At 38.9% G+C, this 25,527-nt stretch overlaps 1 protein-coding gene across 1 annotated transcript; it reads left to right on the plus strand.

The window, feature by feature from the left end:
* Positions 1 to 71: 71 nt before the first annotated feature.
* NSL1 (NSL1 component of MIS12 kinetochore complex) lies at positions 72 to 25,485 on the plus strand. Its single transcript, XM_045838589.1, has 6 exons — positions 72 to 313; positions 3,780 to 3,858; positions 8,077 to 8,207; positions 10,135 to 10,189; positions 22,181 to 22,248; positions 23,536 to 25,485. Exons 1-6 carry the CDS (start codon positions 80 to 82, stop codon positions 23,812 to 23,814), a joined length of 846 nt encoding a protein of 281 aa, XP_045694545.1. The 5' UTR covers positions 72 to 79; the 3' UTR covers positions 23,815 to 25,485.
* The last annotated feature ends 42 nt before the right edge of the window (positions 25,486 to 25,527 follow it).

Consider the following 25,527-nt stretch of genomic DNA (forward strand, 5'->3'; position numbering starts at 1 on the left):
TCCGACTGCACGCGGACACTTTCCTACCGTGGAACTCGCTTCCGCTCCCAGAATTCCCGCCCACAGTTCAAACTGGAAAATGGCGGGGACTCCAGAGTTGGAGGTCCTTTCGCCTCTGGGGGATGTGGAGAGAGTAGCCGGGGCAGAAGACCGGACCTCGGTCCCCGCCACCACCCGTCAGGACTTCCGTGTGCGCTGCACCTCGAAGCGTGCCGTGATGGAGCTGGTGGAACTGTGCGGCCCCTTCCTGCAACAGCTCGGGGATTCGCTGCCAGACAAGATTCGGGAGCCTGCGCTGCGAGATGCGCAGTGGGTAGGGCCCCAGTAGTACCCGCTTGTCACCTTCCTTACCCAGGGTCTCAGAGCTCAAGGGCCTGCCCCAGGTTTTAGCGAGGTTTACGGTGCTCCATGCTCGCGTAAAGCAGCCAGAAAAACTCGAGGGAACGCAACAGATACAGTGTTCGCTGGGAATTATTAATTACTTAGACCAACGCTGCCCAGTAGAAAAATACAAGGCGAGCTATGTATATAACTTGAAAGGACAAAAAAAAGGTGAAATTAATTTTAATAATTTTTTATTTGACCCTCTAGCCCAAGGTTTCGTTTTAGTTTGTGATAACAGAAAAACGAACGAGATATTTTCCATTCCTTTGTTCGGACTAACCTTTTCAAATCTGGTGTCTGAAATATACAGCTCATGTTCTTTCGGACATCGGACTAGCCACGTTTTAAAGGTCTCAGTAGTCTCAGTGGCTAGTGAGTGGCTCCCCCGTTGGAGTAGAGAGACGCCGTGAGTTCTCCAGGAAAAAATCCTGAAGTCAGTGAGTGGGTCACCAGGCTAGCGTTTGGTTTCTCCGTTGGCCTGTTTTAGAATATCTTGTAAAGAGGGTGAAAACAAGTCTGAAGTAGATAAGGAAGCTGTCTTAATTATAAACTTCTCCATACACTGGACTTTATAACACATTGTCCTTCCTCTAAAAAAATATCTCGCAAAGCCTTGAAGAAGATAGGGTTTTTTTTTAGGGGTGTGGGGGGAGCTACAACAAATTGAGGGATTAGTGCCTGTCATAAGGAAGCACACAATTTATGTGTAGAAAGTTTTTTAAAAAATCTTACAATGCAGCATACCTGTGAGTGTGAATGAGCACAATGCAAACAATAAAAGTAAAGATTAAGCTCTGGTGGCATGGCTCAGGTGGTGTAAGCATCCTTCGTACATCAGCACCGTTGTGCGTTCAATCTCAGGGCACAAACCTAGATGGAGGGTTCAATCCCAGGTCTGGTGCAACAGGACGCAACTGATCAATGTTTCTCTCTGATGTCGGCAGTTCTCTCTTTCCCTTCCTCTGTCTCTAAAATCAATCTGCGGAGGATTTAAAAAAAGGTTAAGTGGAGGAAGAATGAGAAAACACTCCCTGAGTTGTGCTTCTGTTTTCCAGTTTTGGATCCAGTGGCTCTTATTTCCTCCTTGCAAGCAAGGGAAGAATACAGACATTCTTAGTAAATTTTTTGGAGAAGGTTGTTTTATTGTGTATTGATCTTAAGAGTTTACCCCTTTCTAGGAAGTGCTAAGGTAAACTGCAAGGGAATTGACTTGTGTTTATTTTAAATAAGAGAACAAATAAAAGTCACAGGCTTTAATTATGTTGATGTATCTCTATCTAAAACCACATAATATAGTAATAGACTTTACAAAAAAAACAGTATTGGTACAGTTGTGCCAATACTACAAAGATAATTTGTATTCTCAGATAATCCTTGAAAGTCTGTATATAAAGTAAATATTTTTTTTTTTTTAAGATTTTATTCATTAATTTTTAGAGGAGAAGGAGAGAAATGCCTGTCAGTTGCCTCTCACCTCCCACAGTCGGAGACCTAGCCTGCAGCCCAGGCATGTGTTCTTTGGTTTGCAGGACGACACCCAGCCCACTGAGCCACACCAGTCGGGGCTAAAATCAATATATTATTACTTTATAAAGATTTTAAAGTGTAAAATATATAATTTATTTCATAATTACACATTATTTGATTTATGCTTATTTTTAATTTACAAATACATCCTCATTGAGAAGAATAGCATAAAGCAAAGTCTTTGAATTTCCCTGTCCTATTCCTCTTCCTGTATGTGTCCTGACTGGGGATCAAACCCACAACCTCAGCATATTGGAACAACACTAACCAACTGAGCTACCTGGCCAGGGCTCCATCCCTTTCCGTCTGTGTGTATCTTTCATTCTGAGGTGGGTGTCTTGTAGATAGCATATAAGTGGGTTAAGTGGGTCTTGTTTTCTTATTCAGCTACGTGTGTCTTTTGATTGGAGCAGTTAAGTTAATCACTAAAAGTGATGTATTGTCATTTTGTTCTTTTAGCCCTGCAGAGGTTGCAGCTGATCTGAGAGATACAAACTCTTTTCTTAAATATTGTTACATAAATCAAGTGTATAGGTTCAAGGTCATGACTAGCTGCGCATTTGTATGTGACTAATATTAAGCCATAATGTTTAAGCCGCCAGTGTGGTTATAACACGTGTTTCGTAAGGGTAGGTGATATTTGATAGTAAATTGTACCTGAGAGATACTTCGAACTCCGAAGTCATTGTTGGTATAGTTGTTTATTTTCCATGAACTTGGAAGTCAGTGCTTTTTTTTTCCCCATTTACCATTGAAAATGGCTGGAAAAATATATTCATTCAATAATACAAATGATGTTGGACTTCAGCAAATGCTGCTGCAGCTACTTCAGCGATTTGAGTTGCTTATCAAAATATTTTTGCAAGTGTTGTGAAAAGTATTCATGCCTCGAGCACAGCAGTATTGTTTGCAGTGACAGGTACACACATTTTGCAAGCCAATCACTGAAGAGTCTGATTAATTAATGTTAAAGACATTTTTTGGTAGTGTTTTTTAGCAATATCCATATTTTTGTTATTTGAAAAGAAAATTATGTTTTTATAATTCTCTGCTAATTTCTAGATTGTAACTGAAAATAAATTAAAAATCATGTACTTTATTATATAAATATAATAAATACAAATTTGCAGTGTTTTTAATATTTTTCCACATTTCAGCATAATAGTGATGAATGTATCTCTTGGATATGGGCAACCTACACTAATTTTTTCGACTGCGACCTCTGCAGGGTTAACTGTATCCCTTTGCTTATTTTTTTCTTCTTTCCTTTTTTCCCCTTCTTCTTCCCTTTAACGCTTCTTGTAGTACTGGTTTGGTGGTAATTCCAGCTCCTTTAGCTTTTTCTTACCTGGGAAGCTCTTTATTGTTCCCTCAATTTTAAATGATAGCCTTGCTGGGAAAGTAGTCTTGGTTGTAGGTCCTTGCTTTACATCTCTGGGTATTTCGTGCCAGTTCCTTCTGGCCTGAAATGTTCTGTTGAGAAATCAGCTGACAGTTTTGTGGGGGCTCCCTTGTAAGTAACTATTTTTCTGTTGTTGCTCTTAGGATTCTCTCTATCTTTAACCTTTGCCATTTTAATGATGTGTCTTGGTGTGGTGTTAGCTTTCATGTTTTATTTCATTTGAAAAGTACATGCTTTTGTTTACAAGAATATTCTAAAATTTGGGGTCAAATTATAATGGCTATCAGAGCAAAAGTGTTGGTAGAATCAACTGAAATGGAATTTTCTTTGAAAATAAGTATACTAATAGGCCAGTCTACTACTTTTTTGTATCCCCTATCACAGATCCAAAATTATTTTGCCAAAATATTTAAATTCAGTGTTGGAAGTTATTTTTAGTGACTTGACTATTGTGAATGTATTGCAGACTTTTGAGTCAGCTGTACAAGAGAATGTCAGCATTAACGGGCAAGCATGGCAGGATGCTTCAGATGATTGTTTCAGAGGTAAGTGATGCAACTTTTTTCTTGTCATTAATTTCTGGCTTATTCTTATAGCTAATTTTATGTCAAATGCTAATTTTTAATCTCCATGCTCAGTGTTACTTCTCTTTAAAAAATATTTTATTGGATGGGGGAGGAGAAAACTAGTCTAGAAGACTACTGAAGTTGTAGCCTGAGGTAAACAACAGAGTGGGTACCTGATCCTTTATATTTTCTGTCTGGCATCCTCACCGAGATTTGCGTCTGATGAATCTTCAAAAGTACCCAGGTCATTCGTTCATTGGAAAATTCTATGGAACTCTCCCCAGATGAAGAAACAGGCCCAGTGAATTACTGTGATCAATAGTTTGTGAATCAAGTTGTGTTTTTATAAGCGATCCTTAAAGTAGATAGTGAAGAACCTTAGGGACGTGAACTTAAACCATGAGAGTGCCACGTCAAGGATGAGAGGTCAGTATTTTGAGAAACATCCTTAAAAAAAAAAAAACAATGCTTTCCTGGTACAAAGCAGACTTGACTGTACCCTAACTAATGTTATTGACATATCTAAAGAAATCAAAGGTTTTTTTTTAATTTATTGATTTTAGACAGAGGAGGGGGGGAGAGGGAAAGAGAGAAACACTGATTTGTTGTTGCATATATTTATGCCTTTATTGGTTAAATCTTTTTTAATCATCACCCAAGGATACAGTTATTGATTTTAGAGAGGATGTGTGGTGGGTAGAGAGAGAAACATCTTTGTGAGAGAGAAACATTGATCGGTTGCCTTCTGTACATTGTTCCACTTACTTATGCATTTGATTGGTTGATTCTTGTATGTGCCCTGACCGGGGATTGAACTTGCAACCTTGGTGTATCTGGACATTACCTGGCCAGGGCCAAAGTTTTAGTAGAAAGATATTCAGCGTAGAAGGGAAAAATTTAATAGAAAAATAATGATCAGTGTGGGGGAGAAGCAGAATTCTTCAGCAGTGCCAGGAGAAGGTCTGCCCTGACAAGAGGGCCAGAGTATCTCACCTGTCCCCATACTGATACTGCGGAGATCTGACTAGCGTAGCTTGATACCACTGTTAACTGTTCTGATTATTTAGTTATACTCTCGAGCTGATCCAAGCCCACCATATAGCCCTCTAAAGTTATAATTTTTCTTCTTAATATTAAGGTAATACTTTACCCAGAAGACTTCACTGTCTTAATCCTTGGGATTATTACAGGGGTGTGCAAAGTAATTTAATAATTAATAAGTAATAATACTAGAATAAACTCTGTTTCACATACAACTGTAAACCTACTTTTGCACACACCTGTATAGTAGTTATCTCTTCAGAGGTACCAAGCTGTGTTTTCTGGTTTACATATTAAAACATTAAAAACAGTAACATTGGATTTCTCAAATATTATCAGATTGATTATTAGAGGAGAGGGAGTATGTCAAACCACCTAGGAGTATTTTCTTTTTAATTTGTTGAGAGAGAGAGAGAGAGAGAGAAACATTGATTTGTTGTTCCACTTATTTATACATTCATTGGTTGATTCCTTTATGTGCCCTGACTGGGGATTGAACATGCAACCTTTTGGTGACACAGTCAAGGCCTAGCAGTATTTTCAAGCTACACAGCCTTTACTGTGTCTTTATCTGACTTTTTCTTCTGAAGTCACTTTGGAGTTGCTTTATCGTTTGGTACAGACTCCCTTTAGCAACATGATTCATCAATTTATAGATTAACAAATGATTCCCTGACAGGTTGGAGCATGTATACTCTTTGTCCCCCTTTCCCCTTATAACTGAGGGAAAATAGTTATAATACTTCTGCCTTTTTTCATGGGCACTTGATAAATGCCAGACACTATGCCAGATGCTGGGAAATAGGTGCAGAGACGTTGCCCTTACCATTTAGGAACTCATCATTAATAGAAAGAAATGCACAAGGAATCAACAATACTCTTTGGGAAGTGCGATTAGACCTAACGGTTGTTAAATTAAATGCATGTAATAAATAAGAATGTGCTGGACAGAAAGGAGGTAGGAAGGACATTTAAAGTAAAGAAAACCCCATGTGCAAAGACACAAAGGAATGCTACGTTTGGAACATGTCAGAAATGAATTGGGAGAACTAATGGCAGATATGGCCAGAAAGTTAAGGCCGGATCACAGAGAGCCCTGTAGGATTGGCTAAGGAATTTGTACTTTACCTTGTAGGTAGTGGGGAACCAGTGAAGGTTTTTAAAGTAGAACTTACATGGAAAAGTTGTGCTTTGGAAAGCTCACTGCTGGCCCTGTGTGGGGATGGATTGGAGAAGGGAGAAATTCAAGGCAGTCTGGCCTTAGGGAGGTTACTGCAACAATACAGCAAAAGATGATGAAGACCTGCCCTAAGACAGCAGGAGAGGAGAGGAAGAAAAAGCTGCAAGAGATGTCCAGCAGGTGGAATTAAAGGATTTGTACCTGGTTCTGATACTCAGAAGCAGTAAGTAAGCTTCACAAGGACAGAGGTTTTTGTTTATTTTGTTCACTGAGATCATTGTATAAATGAACAAATGAGTGAACATATGAATATACACATTAGTGAAACCAACTTCCTGCCTGCCCCTTAGCTTCTCTGAATGCCCTGAATTTCAGGAGGATTGACCAGACACATTTAAGAATTACAGTGTAAACTCCTTGAGAGCAGGAACTATGTTTGTTTTCCTCATCACTGGGTTTCAACTTGTATCTTGACACAAAATAGGCACCCACTAAATATTTGTTAGACTAGTGACTGAGTCTTCCCTGCTCCAATTGTTTACACGTTTCACTTCTGTGGCTGTAGGTGGCGCTAAGGAACCATTTTCCTCACATAGAAGTTTTAGCTGAGAGACTTGATTTTTTTTTTTTTTTAACTGATCGCGAAATGGTAGATTATTCCTTTCAGGTTAGTGATTGAACTTTTCAAATGGACAAATTAAAATTTAGGGAGGGCTGAATGACTTTTCAAAGTAAGAAATGACTTTCATAATATTCTTCAAAAGAAGTAATTTAGTTCAACTTAATATTCGTTACATGAATAAAAGGCCATACCCAGTGTACCTCAATTATATTTACTCAGTATGTAAGTAAATGCAGATATATGTCAACAATGTCTCAAAATGTTTCAAAAAAAATATGTATCGTACTTCTCCCTAAAGAAGCTTCCTAGCACAGACTGTGACACAGAACACATGCATGCTTTCAGACCAGTGAAGCTGATGACCTAGCTCTTTAGCATTTAACTATTTAATATTTATTACTCCTTAAAATTATTTTCAGAATAATGTTGACATATCACCTGTATTCATTTTATCTGGGGTGCTTAATATCTGGACCTTATTCCAGAGACCTACCTACTGAATCAAAATTTCTGCTCTTTTGACAAGTTCCCTAGATTCATTCAGCCAAAGTTTGAAAATCTCTATTTAAAAACATAGGAAATCAACCAATAAAATGGTTTTAGCTAAATAAAGTCACTATATCTTTTACTTTTTTCTGCCATTTATCCAGTTTTGCCTATTGCAGATCTAGCTACTCTATTTACTCTTATATCACAGTTTTGTTTAAGCACATACAGAAATAAAAATAAAAACTTCTTAGCACCCCTGACATTAAATGCTCTTTACAGTCTAGTGCTTTTATCATCCTTCTTTCCTTATACTTTATCCTGCAGCCATTTAGAACTTTTTTGGTTTCCAAAGACTATGATCTTACAAATACTGTTTCCTCTGCCTGAAATGCTTATCCCTATTATTTATTTCTTACCTCTTTTAATGGAATGGATTTATACTTACATTCCAAGTCCCAGCCCAAACGTTACTTCCTCTTTAGTCTTAAATTCCACAGGCAGAGTTAGAGTTCCAGTGTTCTGTGTCCTGGCAGCATTTTGCTCACACACCTCTTGAATTTGTCAAGTTGCTCTGCAGTTACCTGTCTGCTGCTTGCTCTGAGAACTGTGAGCTCTCAGAGAGCAGGGATGACTTAAGTTCATCTTTGCATTTCTCTGATTTCGGCCTGGCTTCCTGTAGGCGCTCAGTAATTAATTATTAAATGTGTAAATGAATCAATCACTAGAGTGGAGCCATCCATTAGCTTGCTGTATTTGTCTTAATTATTTTGTGCTTTTCAAAGTTAGGCTTATTTACATTATATTTTCATATGTAATAAAAACAATGTGTTTTAAGGAATTTCTTGATTTTTTTCTCTTGAAATAGATTCCGATATCAAAGAACTTGAAGATCAGTTTGATGAAATCATAGTAGATTTAGCCACAAAACGTAAGCAGTATCCCAGAAAGATCCTTGAATGTGTCATAAAAATTATAAAAGCAAAACAAGAAATTCTGGTAAGACGATTTATCTTTAAAATAGTGAATTTTATGTTATGTCTGTTTTACTACAATAAAAAATTAAAGTATGCGATCCATATAGAGATAAATGTTATTTCATTTTATCTTTCCTGCCTCATTAATATTGTTTGTCTCTTGTAAGACTTTTTCCTGTTCTAAATCACACTAGGTTTTTGTTGTTGTTATTTTCTCATGTTTCTGTTTTATATTCTGACCACAAGTTTATTCAACACAAAATAACCCTTCCAACTTTACTGAGGTGGTTGACCATGCCCACCACCAGATCCTCCTCTTACACCAGAATTCGGCCGCTGACCTAGACTCCGCCTCTGGTTGGCACCCTGCGCACTGTCTGTAGGTGTCTCTGTCCGAGTCCCCTCCTGTGTGTCCTGCAGGGCCCTGACCCTCCAGACCTTCAGAGTCTCAGGCCTGCTGTAGTGCAGGTGGCAGGCATGATCTCAGGGGGCAGGTGGAGGTAACCACGGAGATACTGGATGTCCTTGTTGGTGAGGTACCAGCAGAAATATCTCTATGAAGGAAACAGCTGCTGTGCCAAGGCCTGAGCTAAAAAGGAAGGGGCATGCCCACACTGAGTTGTGAACACAACTGATACTAATGTAGAATTTGAAGATGGAAGACTGACAATGACTTTGTAATTCTGAGACCAGGAAGGAAAAAGAAATGTATCTTTAAGGCTTTTCTTTCTATTTGTCATTTGTGTTTGGCACATTATTTGTATATGATTATATATTTTGGAAGATGCTTTAGTTAAATTGGTGATGAAGATTGAGTACCTGTTCATAATACTGATATTTGCTTTAAGAATTGTGTGTTATTTGTTCAGCTCCCAAAATCATGATGAGGTGAGGGTAGCTTTGCTGGGAGCAGCTTTGCCTCGGCAGTGAGAAATACTCGTTGTTTAATATTGTGATATACTATTTGCCCTTAGTTTTTCAAGTGAGCATGCTTTACATAGCAATCAATCAATCTTTTGATTGCCTTCCTTTTGGGAATCGTTTTAGATAGTAAAGGCAGGTACTTTATCTAAGATATTTTAGTCATTTGATGAGAAAAATATAAGCAGAATTTTTCCTTTTTTTCTTCTGTAGCAATCTTCAAAGAAATACCTTCCTAATTTCTCAACCCCTTTTTTAAAGTTGTCTTAGAAAAAACATTCAACATGTGTTTACATTTTAGTGTCTCCTTCTCTGTTAGCGACCCCTTTCTCCCTGAAGAAAACCTAGTAATCAGTATTGCATAAAATAAAGATAGTTGGCGGTCCTAGGTGAGGTGCTGCTGTGGAAGGTTAAAAAGTGGTGCAGAATGGGTGGGGTGAAGGTACCGGAGACAGCTTTTTTAAAAAACCGTTTTGGCTCTTGCTAGCTTTGGGCAAGAGTAAGGAGGAACATTTTCCTCTTCCCTTTTGCCCGAGCTGTGGGTCCTGTTCCCACAGTTCTGCCGCCAGAGGCCCGTGCGCCATGGGGTATGTAGGCATGGCTGTGCTGATGAGGTGGTGGCCACTTTTAAAGAGTTTCTGTGGGAGTAGGAGTCTGAGTTCCAAACACTTTTATTAAAATGGACTTTTGAAAAACAATTCATAATTTGGAGACTAGTACTTGAAACACAAAATTTAGTCTCTACGCCTTTAATTTTTGCTTGATTACTTTTCCCCTTAAATTTCTCTATGGTGCAGTTTCTTAGTGTATGCAGTAGGTGGCAATACTATAAAAGTTATAATTCAGACTTAGAGTTGACTGATCTTTTCTTCTTTTCCCCTCCATTCCCTACAGATTGCAGGATTTAATTTTTTTGCTAAAGAATGGTACTACTAACCAATAGTATATTTGCTTACATTAGCTGAGGAAAATGCGTATATGAGGCATTAAGTAGTGAAATTAAATCTGTTTTAATTTGTATTGTTTAGAAGCAGTACCACCCTGTTGTGTACCCATTGGACCTAAAATCTGACCCCGATCCAGGTGAGTCTGTTCATTTGTGATAAAAATGAAGCATCAACTTGTAACTTTTCTGAGTTCCTGATACTCTTTTAAAGGTGTCAGCATCATGGGTATCTTCTTTTTAATGCTTTAACTCACTGCCAGTCATCCATGTTTAACTCCTCACTAAGGTTTATGAAAACCTGCTGACTCAGAATCTCTAGGAGTAGGACCTGGGAATCTGGACTTTTGTAAAGCTTTCTCCTGATCTAGACTTTTATAACACCTTTCCGATCTCTAACTCCTTTTACAGTACCCTCCCATCTGACTGCTGTCATACGATCCATTCTTTGCATTACAGTCAAAGTTACACTGTTGAAGTACGCCTGATGTCACGCCCCAGTGTGACAATCTCCACTGAGTTTTTATCCTTTAGAAAATAAAATCCACCAAAAATATAAAGTTGAACTTCAGAAGAAATATACACACTTGTTATGCCTTTGAACTCAATACTGTTTCCATTTAGATATGTCGTCTAAAAAGAAATCAAATTGATACAAAGTTATTTAAATCCAGAAACAGAATTGGCATTGCTAAAAACGTGGATCATAATATATTTTTAAATGGCTCCATTCTCACATTTAAAAAATTGTAACAGTTTTCCTAAGAAACCTTTTAGAATTTGCTTGGCACTCTAAAGTACTGTTTTTGAGTATTAGAAAAACAGTTAGGACCTTGGTTTGTGTGTAAGGGGCATTTTATATGCATGGCTTTGAGTACCTTACTTTCATTGCATTCTGAGCTGCTTCCTAACAGGCCCCCTGCCCTCTCCAGCTCTCCTAGGCTAATGGAATACACTGAGAGGGGGAGGTGCAAGTAGACAGATACTCAGACAGAAATTGCTTAAAATCACGGCATTCACTGTGTTTGAAATAAAAATTGACTTAGGACGTAATGCGTAATTGTCATGGTTCACTAAAAAGGGACAGTTGCCAAAGTGCAGTGGGTGAAACGTACTTGTTTTAGCTCTGAATAACATAAAAATAAGAATTGAAACTTGTATCATAATATACTCAGATATTATGATGTCTAGATACAGCTAATTCTCATCTAAAGAACCTTAACCTTTTTATTTTGGAAGAAAAACAAATTTACTTAAATAATTCATTGAAGGTCTGCGTGATTTTATTATTACCATTCCAGGTATGTAGTATTAGAAAAACCTCTGTATAATACAATTCTGACTGCCGGGTAAGCAAAGGAATAATCAGAATCTATCTTTTGGACAAATTTTGAAGAGATTTTGTCATGCATTTTCATAATGTTGGTAAGCTCAGAACCAAATTAGCTCTTTAAGCCCAGCAAAATTAGCTTGCAGTTTTATTGCTGTATATCCTTGGACAAGTCATTTCAAGCATTAGTTTCTTTATGACAAATTCTAGATATGGAGCCTGATGCTTTAGGTATGAATACCAGCTGTATCACTACATATTACAGAGACGTCCTGCCTACTTTCTTGAGGTTGTGTTATGAATCACATAAGGGGCTCTATAGACTGTAACTAAAACATGTAAGTAGTAGCTAGTAGAGAAATGCTGTGTAATAACAACTCGTATACATTTTATCCCATTTACAATGATGTGTTTATAATACTGCGTAGCTTGTGATGCATCTAACTGGTAAAGTCACATGAAATTAATTGGAATGGCTTAGGAGGAATGTAGAAAGCGTAAATCGATATGGAACCTAAAAATCTAAAGGAGCTGCCTGAGAAAACTTACTGATCTTCTTGAAAGTTTCTTTTTGCTATTAGACTGTTGAATGATATCAATGTTTTTGAAAGCACACTTTTAAAGAAGGTTGTCTGGTTTCCAAACCAAAACAGTCCTGCCTCGGTATCTGTGCGGGGGGATTGGTTCCAGGACCCCCACAGCTATCAAAATCCATAGATGCTTAAGTCTCTTATATAAAATAGCATAGTATTGCATATAATCTATCTACATCCTCCTATGGACTGTAAATCATCTCTAAATTACTTATCATACCCAATACAATGTAAATAGTTATACTATACTGTTTAGGGAGTAGTGACAAGGAAAAACATCCATACATGTTCAGTACACATGCAGCCATCACAGGCCTAACTGCGTCGTACATGCCAGCAGCAATGTAACATTTTTGTCCACGTTTGGTTGAATCCATGGATGTAGAACCTGTGGATGGGGAGGGCCAACTATGCATAGGCAGTGTATGTAGTATTGATTTGGCATAGTTATTTAGGAACTTTAGGAGATATGGAGGTAAAGCAGATTCTCCCCATAAAGAGCTTATGTCTGAGTGGAAGAAATAAGAGATGAACATAAAACAGGATTCTTTCATGCCCTCTAGCTAGTTCCTTTCCCAGTCTTCTCCATCTGATAAAATGGCACCCTTATGTACATACTGCTTTAGCCAGAAGTCAACCTTGAGTTTTTTTGTCCTATGCTTCTTATATCCAGCCTATCAATAAATTCTATAAATCATCCCCTTGAAATAAAATCTTATTGTACTTCATCTCATTATTATCACCTGTAGTCTAGGTCACCGTTACTCTTAAGTGGATTTCTAAACATGCTTTCTAGAAGGTCTTCCTGTTTTGCTCTCGCTCTCTTCCATTCCATTGCCTGGCCATTAGGCACAGTTGATTTAAACATTTGTTTTGGAAATATTCCAGACATATAGCAAATAATGCAGTACAGCATAGTCGCATCTTTGTACTTACTACTCACACTTGACAAGGGCTATTCACATTTTGCCAAACTTGCTTCAGACCTTGTTGGAAACTAAAAGGTATGGTTATAGTTGAAACTTCTTTGTAGCCCTCCACCATCCTATTCCACTCCCTCTTCAGAAGTAACCACTATCCTTGGGCTGAGTGAATCCTTCCTATTCTTGCTCTGGTGCTTTAACTTCATAGATGTGTATCCATAAACAGTGCATGGCATCTGTTTTTAAGTTTTATATAAATTGTACCATACTGATCATACCATTCTGCAACTTATGTTTCCCCTCAACAATGTATACACACACAGCTCTCCATTCATTTAGCTAGGACAGTCGTACTCAGGGGTGTGAACATACCACCATCGATCCAGTCCTCTACTGGCGGGTGCTGAGATTGTTGCTGGGTTTTTAGTGTTCTGTTTTGTTTTGTTTTTGCTGTTATAGCCAATATTATAATGACTGTTCTTATCCCTGCCTCCTTGTACAGTGTAAATATGCCACAGATGTCCTGGGGTAGATTTCTGGAAGCAGAATTTCTAGGTAATAGGACTTGTTTCTGTTCAGCTTTATTACACGAGCTTTATTCTCCCTCCAAAGTGGTGGCATTGGTTTACATCCCACCAGCAGTGTTTAAAAGTTTTGCTTAACCACATTTGCCAGCCGTTGAATTGTTTCTCTTTCTTTCTCCATCCATATACATACATGCATACATACACATGTACATACATACATACATACATACGTACATACAGGGGTGGGCAAAAGTAGGTTTATAGTTTTCATATGGAAAAAGATATGCAGGTTATGATCATTACAATAGCGTTATTAACTCAGACGAATGCCACTCACAACTATGTATATGCACACGTATGCTATATTTCATACACAGAAGGGGGAACTCAAAAAAACACAAAACACAGTTATCTTCTGGAGGGCAAGCCCTTTGGAGCCCAGGCTTCGCCAGCTAGGTGAGCTTTCCAGGAACCCGTCTGTCAGTGCACCCACTGACTTCAGAGAATTTGTTTGGACTCGCACTGTGTTTGCCCATTTCATGATCGGTGATGTACGAGCACACCTGCCCACACCGCACTGAGTGTTCAGCAGTTTTTGACCAAAATGCCCCATGACCTTTGTGCCCCACCCTGCCTATTCACCCGATCTTGCCCTGAGTGACCCTTTGGTTTCCCTGGATGAAAAAAGTGCTAAAGGGAAACATTTTGCTGATGTGGGAGAGGTGAAACAAGAAACAGCAGAAGCACTAAAGGCATCAAAACCGATGAGTTCAGTAACTGTGTTGAGCGGTGGGAAAAATGTCTCAATAGATACACTGCGTCAAATGGAGAGTACTTTGAAGGTGACTGAAGTTTAAACATTTAGGAATAAATACACAGTTTTTTAAAATTCCGGGCTTCTTTGGGGGTCCCCCCAATTATATATATATTTAAAGTGAGGTTGAGCATCCTTCCATGATTTTTGACCCTACAGTTTCTTCTGTGAATTGCCTAGTTACAGCCTTTGTCCGTTTTTCTGTGGGGTGGTTTGAACTTTCCTTGCTCATGTCTAAAGGTTGTACACTCACTCACACACGCGTGCGCACACACACACACGCACACATTCGAGATGTTAATCCTTTGGTTACCAGCACTGCAAAGAAATGCTCTTGTGTTTTGGCTTGGCTTTTAACTTTATTCACAGTGATTCCATAGTATTAATGTACATCATATTTAGATCTCGAATCTATCTGGAATTTTAAGCCTTCTGTGAGGACGGGATCTGATTTCTGCCACACCAGTAGCCAGTTGCCTGAGCATCGTTTATGGAGCGGTCCGTCTTTTGTCCACGCGCTGTAATGTTTATGAACACATGCTGTCTCATTTTGAGTTCTTCAGAATGTTCTTCAGCCGTGTGTTGTCAGCAGGTGCAGTGAAGACGGCCGTGGGCGTGCTCCCTGCCTGCCGCACTGGGAACGGTGCTGCAGGCAGGGGCGGCTGTGGTGGACCTTCTGTGGTGCGGGTGGGGGTGTTAAAGCATGTGATGAAGATGGTTGTGAGAAAAAATAGTGTTTCGTAGGCTTCTCTGTACAGACTTTGCACATTTTTTATTTGTTCCTAGATACCTTACCTTTTTGTAACTGTTATCAATGGTAACATTTTAGGGTTTGGAGAAGAGGTAGGTTGGAACACCATTGAATTTACTTGCTGAACTCTGGCAGTTTATCTAGTTTCAGTTAGATTCCCTTAGATGTAGATAAACCATTTGCAAGTAATGATGGGATTTGTCTTTTTCTAACTTTACACATTTTTTGGCTTGTTACATTGGCTAGAACCTCTAATATAATGTTGAATGATAGTGGTAATAGTGATCATAATATCTTTAAATTATAAAAAATGTTTAATTTTATTGAATACTCTTGTATCAACTGGGATCATATATTTGTTTAACCAATTTTATTGAGGTATACTTTATATGTAATACAATACATCCATTTTAAGTGTACAGTTTGAGTTTTGAGGAATGTATGTAACAGCATAACCAGCGCCACAGTTCAGATGCAGGACGTTTTCCGTCATCCGTAAAGTCCCCTTGTGTCTCCAGAGCACAGGCCCCCTGCCTGCAGCGCTGAGAGTGGTGAACTAGCACTGACAGGCTTCTCTGGTCGTGATCTGGGCGTTCTTGAGCAAACCCCAGTTTCTCATTAATGCATTTTTCCTTTCATACACTATTGAACTAAACTGTCTATTCAGTTTTTAGTATATTTACCTGTTGTATATTAGCATCTATAGTCTCACACACACAAAAATGATGACGTTTTAAAGCATACTGTCCCTTTCCGACTTTGTTGTTGAGGTTATGCTATGCTCCTAAACAGTTTGTAAGCATAGAGGTTATTCGATTTTTGAAGAGTGGATAAGATTCATCTATAAAACGGACTAAGCCTAATGTATGTGTGTGTGTGGGGGTGATATTTGACTTAATTGATTTAGTATACTTCCTCATTTCTTTTCTGGTTTGTAGAAACTTTAATTTTGTATATAATTTGGGATATGCTTTGTGATAATGTTTGGGACAAAGGTAGAGAGTTTATGCACTTCCAAATCAACTTGACTAAAAGTCCAAAATACTTTTAAAAACACAAATCAGTTTTCATTCCTCTCTTAAAATTTTAAAATCTTCCCATTTTAAAATATATAATAGACTTCACACTTTTTAGCATCCCTTTACCATGACCTGGCTCCCACCTGCCTCTCTGAATTCACGTCAGGTACTTTCTTTTTCACTCTAACCACCCTAATTAAAATAGCCTCTCCTCAGTTCTCTATCATAACTTGTTTATTTCCTTAATAGCCTTTGTTACACTGTGTAAGTACTTGTGTGTTCCCTTGTTTATGGTCGCTCACCAAACTGAGAGGTCCATTGGCTTTCTTACTGGAGTCTGCATTGTATGTAGCCAGCATGTAGCACCTTGCTCAATAAATGCTGGATAACTGTTCTGCATCCACGCATTTAGTATGTTCGTTGAATGTCTACCTACACCAGAACTGTTCCCAATGCGGAGGGCGTAGCAGTGGTCAACATCAACAAGGTCCTTGCCCTGTGGGTTGTACATTCTTGTGGGAGCAGAAAAGGATGAACAGATCTAAAAATAAATGAGTAACATCAGTGCTAGGGTGATGTGTTTAGGTATGGGAAACACTTTTCTGAGGAAGTAACAAGAAGGAATTTATCTTGTGACAAGAGGAAGAGCTTTTCAATTAGAGAGAAAAGCTAGAACAAGGTTCCTAAGTCAAGAATGGGCTTGAACATTTATTTATGGAACAAAACAACCGCTGAAGCTGTAGTGGAGGGAATAGTGGGAAAGAGCATTACAGGATAAGGTTAGAGGCTTGGCTGCAGCCAGAAAACACAGCGAGGAGTTTGAAAGTCTTGGGTGCCTTAGAGAGAGCCGGCTCTTCAGTACTGAGGGAGCTGGTGAGGGGCACGGGGGTTGGATGCAGAGGGTTACGTACCTGCTGCCTAGCAGGTGTGTTCAGCAGGTCTGTTTAATTTGAAGTGTGGGGTTATCTTCCCCTGCTCAGTGTTTGGTTTCACCGTTACTGGGTGTGCTGCTTTACAGTTCACGGTTCTTACTGTGCCTTTAACTGCTCCTTTAGAAACCAGTGTAAGCCATGCATCCCGTGTTACATGTGCTTGCTCATTCCTGCCCGTAAAATACATTGGATATAGGAAGAAACTTCTCCGTTAATGCTTTTTTGGCGAATTCCTGAATTTGTGCAGGCTTTTGGAAGTTCATGTGTCCTAGTTTAGTCAGTACAGTGACCTGAAAGCAAAACTAGGTTGATTACTCAATCTTTCATTTCCACTTTTTCGTTTCCCTGTGTTTTACAAAGCCAGCGACTAGGGAAGGCCGTGTCCTCAAGGGTGTCTAACTTCCACATTTTTAAGAGCAAACTTTATTTTTAATATCCTTGCATCAACCTTCTGATGAGCTGTCTACTAATAAGATGAGTTTTCACAATCTTTTGTGATTCTGTTAATAAAACTAATAATTGCTTGCATATTATCTTCTTTTTAAAAACATTCTTTGAAATTAATTGAAGAGACTCCCTTTTCCCTGTCCTTCACTGAACATGTAGTGATACAAGGAGCTATTTTAAGTTTCTCTGCAGTAGACTTGATGATACTTCCAATCCTTTTGCTGACCCTGCAAGCAGAGGACTTAAGAGTCAGTTCCTCTTCTTGCCTAATAATGCCAGCGTGCTTAAGCCACTGCCAGCACTTTTACAGGTAGCCACCCACTTACAAACAGCTGTTTCCAGAATTCATATTTAATCCGAGCTTTGGAATTTGGAATGCATTTCCCCTGAAAAACATGTACTAATGGTATTATAAATGGGTATGTTTCTAGGCTTCCCTTTAACGACCTATCTAACCTATAATGTAGCTGAACTGCTACACGTTTATCGTGAAAAATATTAGGAAAATCACATTTCAGATGCACCTTAGTTCTACTACATGTTGTTTAAATAGGATTTGGGGGAATAGTTTGGATCCCTAAACACCTTTGTTTATGAGGAGAGGGTGAACAGCAGTGCCGTGAAGGTGTCCCCATTGAGGCTGTGCAGGGAAAGCCATTGGGGATGGGTCTGCAGGGAGTCCCCTCCCCTCCTCCACGGCAGGACTGCCATCGGCATGCAAGACATTCTTCAGTCACATGTTCATGCGCCGGGGTACCCACATGCTCTTACTAGCTACGAAAATAGTCTTGAGAGAGATAGTAAAAACTTTACATATTTTGAAATTTCCTAAGCAGATGTTAATGTTGGAAATGCTTTTATGATGTAGTTATATGTAATATAGTCACATACTTAGTTTTCTCCCCTTTGTATGTTTTTTTTTAATCTTTGTGTTTGGTCTTATTCCTAAAATTATTGATTCTTTTCAGTTTTCAATGAAAGAAATTTAACTCACTTAACTTAAAGGTACTATAACATTAATAGATAAAATAGATTTAACTATAGAATTGTTCTATTTTTAATTCTTTACTAGGCATAATCTATTTTTATTTCAAGAGCTTTTCATTATGTGATAGCTAATTTTTGACCATTTTTAACTCACGAATATAGTATGATTTTTGGCAAAGTGATATTTTGGAAAGTTACTTGTAGAACATACAAGAGCAAGTGCTGGGATTCTGGGAAGTATGGTTCCAATTCCCTTCAGTTCTGGGTACATTTTTCAGCTCTCGCAGCGTGTTTCCTTATCTGTAAAAGGAGGCTGATGAAACCTGCTTGCCTCACAGGGTTGCTAAAGGTATTACATAAGATCGATCAGCATGAGTGCCAGCTCACGCTGCTGGAAGAATGGGCTGTCAGAGTCAAGTAGGGAAGTTCATGCCGTTGTGTTTCTCTTCCCTGAACTCTCTCTGTCTTTTCATAACCAAGTCTCTCAGAAGAGTAATCTGCACTCATCAGCTTCACTTTTCATCTCTCACTTTGCCAGGAAATTTCCCAGTAGTATTCAGTATGAATATGATCATTGCCCGCTTTCTGTTCGCTTTGTTTGCTGTTGTGTCTGTAGTAATTCTTTCCCAAACACTTCAATAGGACTGTAAAATTCCTCCACTGTGGTAAACACTTCAGGTTATCCATCACACCCATGTGTGCAGCCTTTTCCTTTCTCCTGAGACTCTCCCCTGGGAGCCTTTTGTCCCCCAGCTCTAATCTGGACTGGCCGCGCTCCGGGCCTGGGGCACAGCGCGTATCCTGTCTGCTGCTGTCCGCATCTCCCTGGGAATTTCCTTTGCTTCTCCTCTGTTTTGAATCATGTTTCCTGTTCCTGTGTTTTCCTCTTTCTTGATTTATTCCCTTGTTTTGGTGTAGCACTTCCTCTACCACCCCACCTCTTGGCCCCTTCCCCACCCACGCCCCTCCAGCCTCTAGCACCCAGTCCTTTTTAGTCAGCTCCCTCTAACACCTGTGAAACTTCTGCTCTCCTTTCAGCCCTCCTGTCGGATTGACCTCACCCTCCTTTGTGCCTGCACAGCACCCTCTGTCGTAGCCTTGTCTAGCATACCTATGCAGCACCTGCTCTACATGCCAGGCATTGTGTTTAACACTAGGGAGTCCAATGTTAGGAGAATGAGCTTCTTGTTCCCAAGGAAGTTCTGAAACATAAATAACACCCAGGTTCTCACTGGAGGCAGTACCGCCCTCTAGTGGCCCTTTTGAAAAAGTGGGAGTTGAAAAGTTGGTTACCACAGTAAGGGGCAGGGTTTACACCTGACATTTTGTAGTTACAGGACAGGACCACTGAATGTCTTAAATGTCCAGCACAACTTTAGAATGTTCCACCAGATGTCCATGTGTGAAAATATCTTTGTAACTGTCCAAGCCTGAGGCCCAATTCATTTTACACACAAACTTGAACTACCCCTGGCGCTTTTTACATTGTCATTGCTTGTGCAGCAGATGGAGAACAGCTACTGTTGTCCATCAGTGTGGGTTGCTAGAGGTTTCTTTAAGTAGCATGTGTTTATAAAAAATTTAGGAGACCTTGGGTGATAGATTGTTTCGTAAATCACGCAATAACAATGCAGAATGTGACTGCCTTGTTCTATAATAAAAGTAAGACAACTTTCTAGAGGAAACGTTTTAAGGTATTCCATTCATTGCTCTGTCTGTGTGTGTACGTGTGTGTGCGCATTGGGGTATAACACACAGTGCACAGCTCGATGGGCTCACCCCCCCCCCACACACACACACACACGTGCACAAACACGTGGAACTGCCACCTTGCTATCCACGTGCCCAGTCTGCGTGGTTGGGAAACATAGGAAGCTTATTTTTAAACAGTATGTTAGTTTGATTTTCAAATAATATGCCCATTGAATTTTCATGTGTACAATAATTACAATTCTTAAAATACAGGGCAACTATGGGCTTGGATAGGAGAAAATTGCATGTTTTTCTTACTGACCTCAAACTGAAAGTTAGCATTTCCTTCCATCGTGAATGCAGGAAGCTGTGGCAGTGCTGGCCGTACCTGTGACTGTTTTGCTACTAGAAGCCGCAGATGTTTTCAATTTCCCTTGTTCCAGATACCTCACAGTGTTGTTTATACTCATTATTTTCATGTTACGGTAAACAGCAGAACTGCCACTCGATGCTCTTATTTAAATTGTCAATAAAGGAACATGTATATTTACCTATACAATTTTTAAATAACTGTTTCTTAAACTTTATTTTAAAACATTCTGACATCCTAGAGTAAGCAAAACTAATAGCGTATAGTGATAGAAGTCATCATACAAATCATCGTTTCGTGTGGACAAGGTTGGCTGGGCAAGGGCAGCAAGAGGACTCTCTGGAGCGATGGAAGTGTCCGTGTCCTGTTGTTAAGGGTGTGTGTGTTTGTTAAGGGTGATTAAATGTTAAGTTTAAGATACACGTTTCACTGTATGTAAATTATACCTCAATTTAAAAAACAAATACCTCATTAAAAATGTTCTGAGAAGGGGTCCATAGGCTTCACCAAATTTCCAGAGGAGTTTCTGGTGACAGAAGTGGTGCAGAACCCTTTTCTCGAGGCCGTCGTGTTTCCTTCGCCTTTCTCCTTCGAGGGCCTTCTTCCTCTCAGGGGCTTTTTTCTATGCATTTTCTTTTTTTCTAAAACTGTTCTCACTCTTTTGAGCTAAAGAAAGTCAAAAAAGAAAAACAGCAGCTATGAAAGCAATTGTTTTCTTGGCTTACTTGCCAGTCTCTTGAAGCTGATAAAGCAGTAGTCCTAACGTAATTATGTACTTGCTTAGATGTTAAGTAATTCTAATGATAACTACTTTTCTAAAAACTAATTTATAGACCGTTTCATGATGGTATGATTTTTCACATTTCCAGTTTCTCTTGGAGTTTTAGTAGGATTTTTATCCCTTTATCATTGAATATGCAGTTCTGTTATGAAGTAGCCATGAACATTTTTATAAGAGATTGGAAGAAAATAAAATGTATTTGGAATTAGAAAAGCATCAAGGAAGTAAGGAAAGAAAAATTAATACTACTGACAATCTCTTCCAGAAATTTCATTTAGGTATTTTAAAAAATATTTTATCAATTTTTTGAGAGAGAGAGAAAGGGAGAGAGAAAGAGTGGGAAAGAAACAGTAATGTGTGAGAGCAACATCGATTGGTTGCCTCGTGCACGTCCCCAACTGGGGACCTGGCCTGCAGCCCGGGCACGTGCCCTGACTGGGAATCGAACCAGAGGTTCACAGGCGGATGCCGAATCCACTGAGCCACACCAGCCAGGGGTCGTTTAGATATTTTTGATGTAGTGTGATTACAAATTCTAAGTCCAAATATGCTTCATAAAATTCAGAATAGCACAGATATCAAATATTAGCCTGTGTTTACTTTGAAATGTGAGGACAGTGTTTGCAGTTGTTCAGCGTCGTCGTGGCAGGTGATACACAGAACAAGCAGGCTTCCTTCTGGGGTGCACGGTGTTGCAGCTGCTCAGTACAGCGCTTGCTGTCTGTCATCCTAGGCGTATAACTCCTGATTTCACTCTACTGTCTATTCTGTGTTTTCAGTCTTTTCAAATCCCCGGTGAAATTTAATAGGACATTTGTTTTACTAGATGTCAAACTGCGCTAAGAAAGATTGAGCTAAGGTGGACAGTCCTGACAGGTGTTTAACTAGAATGCATCTGCGTGTCCTTGATGACTTGTTATTAGGTGGTGAAAAACCTAAAACACTGTTTGGTGGTTTCTTCGCAGCCTCCCGTGTGGACAGCCTGAAGTGCAGAGGAGAGGCAATGGCTGAGGAAATCAGTCGAGCCATGAAGGTAACAGCTGCGTGCCAAAACATAAAACGAACAAAGTGTGTAGCTGGGTATTTGCTCTCAACAACCACATGTGTTTTAGTCTGTTGTAATAGGAATTCTTAGTAGTTTTAAAAATAGATCTTTAATGAATTAAATGAATAGATCTTTAATTAAGCAACAGTAACATCCAGAATAACTACCATTTATTAGGTACCTTCTATGTACCGGTATCATACCTGGCTTCTTTTAAGGTTGGCTATATTTTTGAGTTCTGAGAGTTAACAGTTTGACAAGCAATTTCAGGCACTAATACCAGCCAGCAGTTAGTGAGCATTTAGTGTGGACCAGGTGCCATCTGACTGCTTTACATGTGCTACCTCATTCAGTCCTTCCAGTGGCCCTGTGAGATGGGTGCTGCTGCTACCCTGTTTTCCAGACGAGGAAACCGGGGCCCAGAGAGGCAGATTAGATTGCCCAGACAAGTGACTCAGCCAGGCTTTAAACCCCGGTTGTTTGGCTCCAGAGCCTATACTCTTAGCCACTGTATTATACAGCATATCAAATTGGAGTTTTATTATTACAAAATTGTATATATTTTTGGCATTATTTTATATAATCAGGAAAACATTTTATTTCTAGTACATGCAAATTCATAATCTCCTTCATGATCTCCCCGTTCTTAAAATTGTTATAATGTTCTTTTATGGTTTGTATTGATTCCATGATTTTCTCATAGCGTATTCCTAATTGAGAGTTGACAGACTAGGGGGCCAGGCTAAAAACCAGCCTAGTGCTTCTTTTTTGGAAATAAAACTTCATTGGGATACAGCCATGTCTATTCATTTACTTGTCTATTGTCCGTGACTTCTTTACATTACAGTGAAAGAACTGAATAATTGTGGCAGGACTATAAGCCCCTGAGATCGTAAAATATTTATAAGGCCCTTTACAGAAAAATGTGCTGATCGTTGCTCTTGATGATTAAGATTTCTGAAATACTTTCCTAAATGTGGAATTTCAGACATTAAATACTTAGCTCTGAAATCCTGTTACCTCCTGCTTTGCTGAAGTTTTCTTTTACTACCAGGCATTTGAAGGAATAGAGCATTCTTTTTAGTCTTAGCTTTTAGTTAAAATTCCTAAAACTCATACTTAAAGGTGAAGTTGAGTATCCACCACCCCAAAAATTAGGTCTTAGAAAATGTCCTGACCTGAAGAGTGAAGATGCTGTAGTGTTGTGTTCGTCCCTGTGTGTTTGTGTTTCAAACCGAGGTCAATGTTGACTGTTGCTTTGTTTGCTTTTCAAAGTCCTTGCCTGTGTTAATTGAACAAGGAGATGGATTTTCCCAAGTTTTAAAGATGCAGCCTATTATCCAGCTCCAGAGAATCCACCAAGAAGTCTTTTCCAGTTGTGACAGGAAGCCAGATGTTAAATCTGAGAGTTTTATAACACAAATAGAAACCACACCAACAGAGACTTCTACCAGGAAAACTAGTAACCTGGTGCTGAAAAGAAAACAAACTAAAGACTGCCCCCAGAGGAAATGGTATCCATTGCGGCCAAAGAGAATTCATCTCGACACATAAGCTGTTTTCATTTACTTGGGAGTTGAAATTAGGCACTATCAACATTTAGTTTAAAGTCTGATGCCTAAACAGGACTTTATTAAAAAGCAACAAAGTAACTCTTTAGTGATTTCTTTATAGGAAGGTGGTTGCTTTGTTCAGGGATATGATATAATATCGTATTTCTTTCCTCAACATTTTATCTGTACTCGATGAAAAGCGTGGTTTTAAAGTACTGGCACAAAGCCCATCAGTGGGTATTAACAGTGCAATCTCCTACTGTCCTTAAGTGCCATCAACGAGTGGCTGCCTTGCAGCTTTTACGGAATTTCGTGAGTGACACGTTCTGTTGGGTTTCTGGGTACACTGCTTTCATAAAAAAGAGCCGTGTAACAGTTGTCCTCCTGCGAGTGCTGAACGGAATCGCCAGTTCTGCACAGGAGCACGTGCGGGGTATTTTATTTGTTTGTTTTCAGTGCAATTTGTTTTATCAAATTAATGTACAAATGACAGGACTGGCTTTGACTTTGTCACTCCAGTTCAACTAATTTAGATCTGTGGGATCAATTTTAGGGTTTTGTTTTTGTGTTGCTGCGAGGTAAGACAACTATTATTTGTGCAAGACTTTCTCTCAAATAAAAATTGGCATGTAGCCAATATTTTTTGCTCACACTTTGGTTTTCCATAGGCCTCTTAACTTTTAAACGTAATTTGCCTTGGGGAAAAAGAGGTTTTTTAAAATGGATTTCTCATTATTTCTTTGTACATGATTCTAGTTGAAAAATATATCAGAGTAATACATTAACCAATTGTCCTGTGAAACAAATATAGATGCAATCGTACTGAACTGTTTTGTATTTAAGGATGTATGTATATCAAGGATATAGTCATTAGTAGAAGTCTGCGAAAGCTGTAGTGCCCATACTTCTAACATTTGACTACTGTTTCTTAAAGCTCTCAGTGTGTCTCTTACTCACATTAATATAATGTAGCCAGGGCCACCTAACTTGTCAACTTCCCTTTTTGATGACTATGCCCTCATTCATTTGCAAAGGAATTCACTATAATCATGAGGTTGGAAAAGCTGTACTTCCTGTGTTCATCATGTCTTAATAATCACAAATGTCAAAATGTGACAGAAAGCATGTCTCAGTGAGAAAAACTCACATAGCTTCTTTATTGCATTCTGTATTTTGATGTTACAATTTGAGATCTGTATATTTGTGTAAAATAGTTTTTTATTAAAATAATATGCAGTGACTAAAGTCTTGATACTGTGTCTTTTTAAGACTTGTCTTAGGCATTCTTGAGCTCAGCTTTAGTTGGATGGTGTCAGCATCTTGCATTTCAGAACATATTAAATTTCATTTTAAAACTGTTTTGAGACTACAGAATTTTGCTATTCTAAGGCAGTGCTAAGTTTTTCATAGTATAAAATTCTGTATGAGTTATTTCACTCCAAAAGCCTGCAAACAAAAGAATTGTTAATTCTCCTAGATTGAACAACTGCGTTGTGATTGTAAAAGAAAATGTTTCCCTTTTTAAAGTGATACATATTGAGATACGTATTGTTGAATGGACCTGATGTTTGTGGGATTTGCTCTGAAATATGTCAGCAAAGAAAAAAAGAAGAGGAAAAGGAAGCGCTTAAGCAAATGTGGCAAAAATCTTGATAATGTTCAATCTGTGTGTTGAATATATTCTTTCTACTCTTGTGTCTGTTTGGAAATTTTT

This window comes from Phyllostomus hastatus, unplaced genomic scaffold (assembly GCF_019186645.2).
Source record: "Phyllostomus hastatus isolate PE091 unplaced genomic scaffold, TTU_PhHast_1.1 phas_contig_283, whole genome shotgun sequence".
Taxonomy (NCBI): domain Eukaryota; kingdom Metazoa; phylum Chordata; class Mammalia; order Chiroptera; family Phyllostomidae; genus Phyllostomus; species Phyllostomus hastatus.

Coding starts and splice junctions, on each gene's coding strand:
- NSL1 (XM_045838589.1), top strand. CDS start 80: ATGGCGGGGACTCCAGAGTTGGAGGTCCTTTCGCCTCTGGGGGATGTG. Junction 8,208..10,134: donor AAGCAAAACAAGAAATTCTG/GTAAGACGATTT, acceptor TGTATTGTTTAG/AAGCAGTACCACCCTGTTGT. Junction 22,249..23,535: donor AAATCAGTCGAGCCATGAAG/GTAACAGCTGCG, acceptor TGCTTTTCAAAG/TCCTTGCCTGTGTTAATTGA.